Source organism: Schistosoma mansoni, chromosome 3 (genome assembly GCF_000237925.1).
Source record: "Schistosoma mansoni strain Puerto Rico chromosome 3, complete genome".
Classification (NCBI taxonomy): Eukaryota; Metazoa; Platyhelminthes; class Trematoda; order Strigeidida; family Schistosomatidae; genus Schistosoma; species Schistosoma mansoni.
The window spans coordinates 5,125,524-5,136,152 of record NC_031497.1 but is presented as its reverse complement, the minus strand read 5'-3'; the positions used below and the strand labels follow the sequence as shown (position 1 = coordinate 5,136,152).

At 34.7% G+C, this 10,629-nt stretch overlaps 1 protein-coding gene across 1 annotated transcript; it reads left to right on the top strand.

Annotated features, from left to right (window-relative positions):
* Positions 1-2,853: 2,853 nt before the first annotated feature.
* On the top strand, positions 2,854-10,629 carry Smp_029070 (hypothetical protein). The gene is made up of 5 exons (XM_018798987.1): positions 2,854-3,049; positions 4,033-4,554; positions 5,284-5,683; positions 8,736-9,160; positions 10,594-10,629. The coding sequence occupies exons 1-5, from the start codon at positions 2,945-2,947 to the stop codon at positions 10,612-10,614; spliced, it is 1,473 nt and encodes a 490-aa protein (XP_018650821.1). The 5' UTR covers positions 2,854-2,944; the 3' UTR covers positions 10,615-10,629.

The window sequence follows — 10,629 nt, the reverse complement described above, 5'->3', positions numbered from 1 at the left end:
TAGTCAATCGCGACTCAACGCTATCTACACTTCTATCAATTAAGAGACGAGTATACTGCGTAGCAGTTCGCTCTGTTCTACTCTACGCTGCGAAACGTGGATACTTGTAAGTTACTAGTATTTGACCACAGATGCCTTAGAAATATTGCTCGCATCAGCTGGGATCACCAGGTAAGTAATAGTGAGGTTAGACGTAGGGTATTGGGGAATGATGGTAAATCAGTTGATGAGGTCATGAATCTTCGTCGATTGAGATGGTTGGGCCACGTGTTACGTATGCCTGAACACCTATTACCACGACGCTTAATGCTGACTAGTATTGGGGATGGCTGAAAGAGAGTTAGAGACAGCCAAACCAAAACATGGTATCAGATCATGAAGTCACTAACTTCTAGTCTGAGCCATGTTGGCAGATGCAGACTACTTGATTGGGATCTGCGTGACTATCGTAACCAATGGTTGGAGACTCTGGGTGACATGGCTCAGAATCGATCACAATGAAGTAAATGTATACACTTTTTGTCTTCTCTTAAACCGTGGGATTAAAATTGCTTCATATTTGTCTTTCTTCCTATCATATATCCTTATATACAATCTTTCTTTTATATATTACTGCCATTGAAGTAACTACTTCTATGAATTTGGTGTTGATCTTGTTGTGCTGATGAGGTTTGGCAACTTGGAATGATGCATATATGTGTGCCTGGTCCTACATTCTAGCTGACCGACTGACCGAGAACAACGAGGTTAGTATGATATGCATTCCAATAAAACACTAGGGGGACATTTTCAGGAGAGACATAGAGGTTTTCAATCGGAAGACTCTAGAGAGATTGCGTGTTGTCTTAGTCTAAACTCATAACACCTCCAAGTGTGAAGGAAAAATGTGTATACTACCTATAATTATCATTAGGCTCAGTACTAAACGTTTCTGTATTTTGCAGCATTCGTCTGTTGCATAGCGAGTCTTGTCGTTTGTTGTCATTGCTACTTGGTTCTTAATCGAACGGTTAGCTTTTTGTGACTGTGTATTAAGTGGTCAGTTGTAGTTTATGTTCTAAGAGTTTGGAAAAAACATTCACAGAATACTTGATAACTTAGGTCATCATCTGATTATCTCTTTCAGCATGTGTAAATAAAGAGCTGTGGATATTCCGTTTCACATCCTGACATCTCAAAACTGTCACAGTTCTGTGAAACTCTTCAAGCTTTTCGCAGCGTTTTCTCAAATTTTATAGGAGACAACGAGAATCGAAGTATTTTCCCCTTAATTTATTCGGTCAGTTTGTTTGTGTCGGCGTTTTTGACTAACTTCCTTATAAATCAAACTGGACTGTGAAAAAAGTACGAAACAGGTGAGAGATTTAAAAATCGATTTGCCGTCAACAAAGTGGCTATAAGTGGCACTATTTTCCTCCTAGCAGGCGTAAACATAAGTGCATGGCTTTTACCAGATAATATTACAGAGAATCAGTCCGATCACATTTGCATCAACAAAAACATCACAACGTCCATTGAATACGTAACAACAAAGACGGAAGCTGTTAAGTTTTAGATCATCAAACTGAGGCTAAAGAAGAACTGAAGAAACAGCATAATAAATGTTTCATACAACCCTCCTTCTAGATACTGAAAATCTCTACGAATGCAAGATAGCTCTCAGTAACGGGTTCTAAATGTTACAAAATCTACTCAAAGAAAAGGACAGTACAATGGAGAACAGCTTGAAAGGGATTAACTTAGATGTGTCAGGAAATTCTAAGTCACAAGAAGCCCCGTCATAAACAATGGATCTCCTTAGATTGTCTGATAGAAACTCAAGAGAAGAAACATAAGAAGACATGAGTCAACTGCTTACGAACAAGTGCAGAGGAAGTGGAATTCGTATCGCTGTGCACACAGACTCTTCGTATCGTGACAATTACCAATGATACTTAGTGCTCCCGAAGAACACATTTATGCTTGGGTTAGAATAATATATTTTATATGAATGGGTATAAATTACACGTCTGCAAGACTAAGACATGCCATCCGACTGAATGAATATTTCCAGGTCCACCACTGCCGACCTTCTCCAGGTGTTACATGTCGAATGTACATCTTTTCAGCCATTATGTGCTTGGCCTCGAATACCATTTGGTTAGGAAACAATGCCACTACAAATATTCATCAGAATACATCGTCACAGTGGAGAAATTTATGCATACAACGTAACATTCTTGCAAAACGTCCAAACTGATGCAGTACTACAAGTTTTCGTAAAAAAACGGGCACGTATAAAGCAAAAACTTAATAGTTTTTTATAATTTTCACAGTTACCCGTTATGATTATCGGTATGTCTCCCCATGAAACTACGAGGGAAACGGGAACGAAAATTGGGCAACATTTTATTGATACATCATTACTACTGGTAGAGAACTAGCAACATCTGATGCGAAAATTCAATTTACAAGTTGGATATATAGTTAAGTTAAAAATACTATTACAGGGAACTTCTTATAGTAAACAGTTCGCAATTCTTTTCGCCTCCAAAAAACAGAACAGAACGCTCTCGACCAAAAATAATCACGAAATTCACACAAACCAGACAAAATTCTCCCCAAAATGGGGAGACTGAGAAGTTACGAAGCAACAATCGGTCCAACGTGTGCACTACAAGGCAGAGAGAGAGAGAGCTAAATCAATGTTCTTCGCGATGATTTTGTGGTTTTGCTGAAGAAAAAGATCGCTTACATATGAGAAAATCTGATATTCGTGCAACTCAAACGACACCTAACAGACCCTCCGCAGTTGAAATACGGAATGACCTCCTCTTGTCAGGCCATTCAAGGTCGTCGAATCGGAACGGCGGGCGACTTTGAAGAGCTCTGACATTTTTACGTGCCTTTTTACAGTGCCATGCGTGGTTAAGGATCGCTTCCCCATCATTTTGATGCAATAACAATGTACTCCTCATCTGTCGTATTTTTCGGTGACAATTTCGATCGCAACCAGTGGAACGGCAAATGCGAGGACACTTGTCATATTGGTTATTCTGGCAAATCAGAGGTATTTATCAAGCTACTGATAGGGTGTTTTGGTATTCTTTATAGGAGTTTATCATTATTCTACCGATTTCAGCAATAATCTGCGCTTAAAATACTAGTCACTGTGATAGAAATAGTCACATCGACGCTTCAAGTCTTGTTTTGCCTTGATTAGCTCAAATTTAGGTCTTACATTAGGGTTTGGATATTTTTAGTTGAAGTTTAGAAGTTCGTTCCTTTTATGTATTTCAGGAAATAGTGGAAATTTTTGAAAACCATCCTAGAGAGCTGGTTGTTCTTTGAAATCCAGTTGCGAATACCTATATTTGACAACAGCTTTTGGCAAAATCGTATTTCAGTAGTGCGACTTTTTAGGCAAATGTTTTTTGGTGAATAGTCTGTTTTTGTTCTGACTTGGAAACACTGTTGTAGTTATCTATTAGTGATAAACCCTTGTGTGATGGCACGATTCTGTCAGTCCACAACATATCAGCACAATTATATGAAATTAGGATGAATAGAAAGAGTTGAAATATTGTTATCAATGAATCATTAGGCAATATTTATCTTGTACAGATACCGTTGTGTGATACTGTCGTCACAATGTGGAGGTAAGCAAACATTGTACTAGATTTATTCAATTTTCATGTCTGACGTAAAAGTTGAAAACAATTAATAGGTCTTTGGGTATACAGTTAACTTGTAAAATGAATAAATAGATAGGGAACTTTCGTCTTCACTGATACTCAAGCATACTGAAGCTTTGGATTTCAGTGAAGAAGTAACCCTTTCTCTTTTTTACCCATTATTTTTTGTCTGTTGCACCAATTAATTTTCGTTTTGATCTGGGCAATCCACTTATCATACTGTTCTATTGTGCAGCGTGGATTATTTCTTTTAATTAGTAATATGATTCAATTATAATAACATTTGATGATTGTAGATTTTGTCTTTGAGAAAACTCTACCTTGTTATCATTACTATTTGACTGTTTCTTTATGTCAGCAATTTGAATCTCAATTGGAGGCTATGAATAGTGGTGAATTGTCTTCAGTCGGAGATTTAGAGTTACAATTAAGTGCTTGCAGTCGAACTGTTTCTCTGTTATGTAATCGTCTTTCAACAGGTCATTTTCAACTAGTACAATTATTAAATAATTTGAACCAGTGTGGTGATTCACTTTCTGTTACTTTGTCAACTTTATCCCAACTTAATCCACATCCTAGTATTTCAGACATATGTTCCAACGTAACATCAACACATGGTCAATTAAAACATATTCAGTCTCTCTTGTTATCCCATGAACATGATGCCTCAGATAATTTGAAAATTATTTATGCATTCCAACAAAAACTAGAAGAGCGCATTAAACAATGCAAAACCAAAGCTCGAAATTCACTTAAAACTGCTAAGCACAATGCTGTTCAGACTGATTTTATATCAAATAATGAACAACTCAATCAGCAGACGTTTTCCAATCCAAAGCCTAATGGATTTAAAAATCCAGGAGAAATTAGATACGAAACTGTAAGAAGTTTTTCTTAACAACCTCATTAATAAATCCTTCTTGATTGTCATATAATTGTTTTTTTCCTGACTTGTTGTTTGCTAATAACTGATTAACTGGTTGAGTTTCTATGTATCATGTTCCTGTGCTCAAATGCGAGGTGATAAATTTGAAACGCTATTGTTTGTTGCCTTTTATACACCTAGTCAAGGTCTGGATCAAAAGGACATGTGTATCTATCCATAATTTGCGTACACCATTCGGTTTTCCATTTGCAACTTCCTAGCCACCCTTAGTTATATGACTTACGTTGCAGGTTAAGAAGCGTATGTGTCTGTATGTGAATCGGATGTCCGCAGGACGTGAAAATGACTTTACAATCATCCTCGGTTTAAAATAATGCGAAGAGTGGTTGGGATTAGAGATGTATCGGAGATCAGAAACACTTGGAACGAATTTTAAAGCAAGGTGGTTATTCCTTATGAGAAAAGCCATAATCATCAGTTTAACATCTTGGATTTTGGTTTCTAAAAGTAATATTTAATACAAGAAAACTTTACTGTCAGTTCTTATGTATTCATAGTCATTTGTTGTTCACCTTTATGAAATTCTTCATGTCACCTAAGTATGGGATGCATCCGACTGGTGACGGATTCACACTCAATCATTATGTATATATTTACGAGTTTATCCATAAAATATTTTGATTCGTTGAATATATAAATCATTTTTCACTATTTAACTTTTAGTTATTAAAATATGGACTGGTTAATCCAAGAAGTGTTCTCAATCGTACATTGAAACATTCTAGTTTTTCTGAATCCGATGAACCAACGAAGTGTGAATTACAAGAAGCTTTATTGAATGCACTTGGTCAAGTGGATCGTTTAAAAAAATATCGTATAAATCAAAGAACACGTATTGATCAGTTACAAGAACGATTAGATCATATAGGAACTGAACTGGATTCCAGTGTAGATACTATTCGTCATCATCAAAAAAATTATGAAGCACAAAAACGTAGAACCTCTATGGAAATTACTCATTTGCGTAATCAATTAGCTAAAACAACTGCTTCATTAGAACAGTTCAAATTATTCTTCAGTAAAACAAATCTAAACACTAGTTCTTTGGACCAAAATATGCGAGGTTTGTGATTTATAAGATTTAAATGTGTTGTAATTTGTTTGTGTCTAGTGACTGGTTTGATCTCGCGCTTATCCATCTCTTGCTTCTGAATTGTTAGTTTGTTGTGTTAATCTATTAGCGTTAGTTTAATGGTATGAAACGTTTGTTATAGTGTTTCCTTACCGACAGATAAATAATACAAGTTGCTTCGTCTTACTTATAAGTGGGCTTGTGCTCTCCTATGTGTTTTTGTAATCCTTCCTCGCACGGTTTACTAATATTTTTTTATTTCACCACTTTAAAATGATTACTTACTGGAACTGTCCCATACGTTAATGCGACACACTTTTTAAAGATTAAAGAAACCGAATAACTATATAATACTCCTTGTATTGGGTTTTAAAATATACACTATAGAAACTCACAGCATTGTGTTCTGACTGCATAGCCTAAGATTTGGACTCAATAGACTATTACGTAAATATAATTAAAAGTTAAGTTTTCGGTTTTCAACCTTAAAAAATGCGTCAAACAGAAAAATAATGGAGTAATTCAACTTAACTATACAATCGTTAGCGTTACGCTTACATTATGTTATAATTACTAATGCTACGTGGGTGAGTCTGGGTCTAATCTGTTGCCTAGTAAATCAAAATTAATTTCTGAAGCTACATCTGTTTCATATAAGATAGAACAACATTCAATCAAATATACAGTTCCAGATGTGTTTAAATACAACCATATGCAATTTTTTTTAAAAAATCAATTGTAAAGTAAATTCGACGGAATTATAGTACTTTTTATTTCAAACAATGTGTTGTAGTACTCAATAAATGATCTATCAACAATTCGTATTTGCTAATACGATAAGGTCTTACTGTAAAGTCCTCTTGTGATCTCAATTATTCGGACGAATATATTAGCTTATTACGCTGAAAATTTGCTTGAAAGTTCAAACGTATAGTACGAAACAAAGCAATTATTATCTTTATGAATAATGTAATTTCAAAACTATGTTTCATCTCTCATAGGTACTCATACGATGCAACTAGAGCGTTGACACCATAGTTGATTAAATACTCGACTAATTTGTTTTATCACTAAGCTTCATATCCCCATAGAACAGTCTGAAACACTGGTGAACTATGCTTATCATTCTTATTAGACTCTGCAGGTATCTTATCAGAGTCAAAAATTATTAAATATGCTAAAATCCTTTCAATGCCAAATGGTGAATAAGCTACTTTTTGATCATTTTAATCACTCCATACTGCCGTATGTCTGTTAGATAGTGCTTTCTGTTTCATTGCTCTGATATCATCATATTCTTTTTGTTGGCGATTCTAATATAAATTAATTAACTCACTCACCAGCTACTTGGGTATGGGCCATACTCAAAGTGTAGGGACTAATGATATTACCCGTTCGCCCAAACCGAAATATGTGGATTGGGATTCAAACGTGTTCATGTTCGACTCAATTTTCATTTCATTATTCGATTTGCGATCTCTCTATTTCGTATATCATATCGATATAAGAAATAAGTGTCAGTAAAACTTCCAATAATGTGAATATTATTATTTTTATTTTTTGTTCATAGTTCTCATTGGGAATTTACTAAAAAGTTTACACACAACTGATGAACTACAAGATATAGATACTTTAAGTATCGACGATTTAAAACTGAAATTATCTATTGCTCAAAATGAGCTTACTCAATTACGATTAGATATGACACGTCAAAGAGAAGATAGTGATCGTGAGGCATCAAGACTTCGGGGTCAGTTAGCTGAAGTAAGTTCAGATGCCAGAGCTCTACGGATGCAGTTAAGTCGCTTTATATCACAAAACATTTCTTCAAGCAAACCTAATGGTTTGGCGAATACAAACTCATCTGATTCCTCAAGCTGTACAAATTGTCAAAAACTCCGACGTCTCAACGATGTTTTACAACGTAAACAATCTAAAATGAACCCGTTTCCTGATTTAATCAATCATCAAAGGAATATAATAAATCATGAAAATTTTGTTTGTGAGAACAGCACCTCTACTAAGAAAGCAATACACAAGCCACACTTTACCGACAGTTCAGTTCAAACAGATTTGTTGAATGCTATTCCCACAACTGATTTTATCCAAAAGGTTGAGATAGCTATTGACCCTATTGATGGGTACGATGGCGTCTCACCACATCTCCCTGTTGAAAATTGTAAATATGTTCAAACAGAATCACTTATCATAGGTAAGTTTTAGACGTTCAATCCTCCCGTTATTTGATTTTTGTCATTTCATTTTACAGACTATATCTTTCATTAATTTCTGCAGTCTGCTCAACTTGAAACATCCTGATCACTATTATAAATGTTCCATAATTAGGGAAATCAGTAGGCGATAATAATTTAGTGATGGAAATGATCGCTTGATCTATGCACTTAGTTGTCATTTTTCTTGTCGATAACTTAGCGGCATTGGAGTTAAGCCTGTTTACATGTATATATATATTCAAACTGGGTATATACTTCAGTTATCATTTATTTGCATTTATCTTTACAAGGGAAAGAAATCAGAATACTTGTGGTGTTTGCTGCTCACGTCAATAGACATAAGTAGTATTAACACTAGTCAGAAGCGGAATGCCTGGCAGCATAAGACTGAGAAGGTCGAATTGAAGAGAACAGAAATGTAAAAAAAGAGTAATTCTAATAAAAACTGGAATAAAGGGACTATAAAGTTTGTAGAAGACAACTGATGGAAGATGTTCAAATGAAGTATTTAATATATGGTTTTCATGTTTTACGAAGATACTCGGTAATTTTTGCATTCAATAATAAATTGATCTTCCCCACCTGACTTCTCGTTAGCTAGAACTAACTAAATAGTATTTGGGTTAGACTCACAGTTGTTACTATTTTAAGAATAATTAATCGATTGTTGTGCTACCTCTCATATTTAGCTGGTATGACGATGAGATTTCTCAGATAAACTGCTTCACTGAAATTTAACCTTTGCTTTATACATAGTTATCATATAGTTATTTATAGTTTTTGTTCTTGTTTGTTTTAACTGGTGGCAGGCAATGACATAACTTCATCCGGTGAAATTTTGGTTGATGAAAGTTTAAAATATGGTAGTGCAAACGAACCACACATCTTAAGTGAGATTCAGTTCAATAATCTTCATGTATCCAATATGTCCACACCAGTATCACTAATGGAAAATAACAATGAAGCAGTAATAAATAGTTATCGAAATTCGATACTTCATTCAATTAGTGAATTAAAGCATGATAACTTCGTCAATCTGAACCAAAGTGTTAGTGAAGATTCGTTACATTCTCAGTTGTTACAGAGAATAAAAGGAGCTGAGGAGGAAGCGTCTATGGCTATGGATCAGTTGAAAGCAAGTAATGCAGAGTTTCTTACTTTGAAAGAACGCTTATCCCATGCAACTGTAGAACGTGCACATTTAAAAGCAACTATTGAAGGATTAGATGAACAGGTCAGTTGAATTTTGTTAAATAGATTTTTATTTGAAGCATTCATTTTATTGGTTGACATAATAAAACAACTTAACATCATTGTACATATATTTTACTCAGGTCGCGTTACTTGAAGACTCTTTGTATGAGCGTACACAGGAACTTCATAAATGTCAAATACTTCTTGTAAAATATTGCCCAATATATCAGAAGCCTGTGACACCATATTCTGTTGGACCTGAAGTACCGTAAGTTCTAATTATATGGTTATTTTATGAAAAACCACTCTTCATTATATCTTATGATTATTTAGATTTTGCGTTCACCATTTAGTTCAATGAATATTAGTTTATGCTATTTCTTTGGATAAAATTCTAGATTTTCAGACAAAGTTTGCCAAACACAAACTTCTGAGAATAACTCCATGTTTAGAAAATTCCTCCTGATAATCTCATTAGTTGTGTTTATATTTGACTTGTATTCTAACTCCTCACTTACTCCTATGTTGACCTGATAAGTGATAAACAAAAATCCCTTGTTAATCCACATGAATTAAGGTGTTTTTAGACGTTCCCAACACACCTAGACATTCTCTTTCTCTATGCATCACGCTTGCTAAATTGAAGTAAGATGTCGAACTTTTAGGAGTTTCATGTGGAATTATCACTGGGTTACTTTTTAAGGGATTCATCAAGCTATAAAACCTAGATTACAATTCTTTTGTCGGTAGTAATTGATGATCATCAACTTCTTGGATGACATAAATTATAATCGACTACGCAGGTTCAAGAACATTTACTCTGATTTTCTCCAAATACTAAGTGTTTTGGGTTCGAATCCCGCGAGTGGGATCGTGGATGCGTACTGCTGAGGAGTCCCATTACCTGGAATAAACGTCCATTCAGTGGTTCCAGGTTTTCCAAGGTGGTCTAGCTTTGATTGACTCATGAATTCAACTATTAAATTACTAAATATCCGAATATCTGGTAACTGTTTTCTTAATTTATTCTACTTCACTTAAGCCAGTCTTAAGATTTCCAATGGATATGAACTCGTGAATTTCAGTAGCAAGTTTAAATTTTTTGTAAGATGTCAACTACCAGTACATTTACACATCTGTATTACGTGTATATTATTGAATATAACTCAGTGGCTTTTTATGTAAGACATTCAAATTTTTGGACTCGAATTGTATCACTGGGGCTTACACTAGGAATGTGAGTTGAAGCCACTTCTCTGAAGAAGAAGTGGCTTATACTGAATCACAAAACATCAGGAAATCTAATTTCTCTACCCATTGGGATATTACAAACATATTATTTTTGTTTATAACAATCTACCCCATGCCCAATTTATTTGAAATTATCAAGTCCAACCTTGGTAATGATAATTGCAATACGTTTATTATTGTGTAGATCATATGAATAGTTTCTTGCTTGTTATTTCTTTGTAGGACATCGGAATTATCTATTAAAATACATGAACCAAA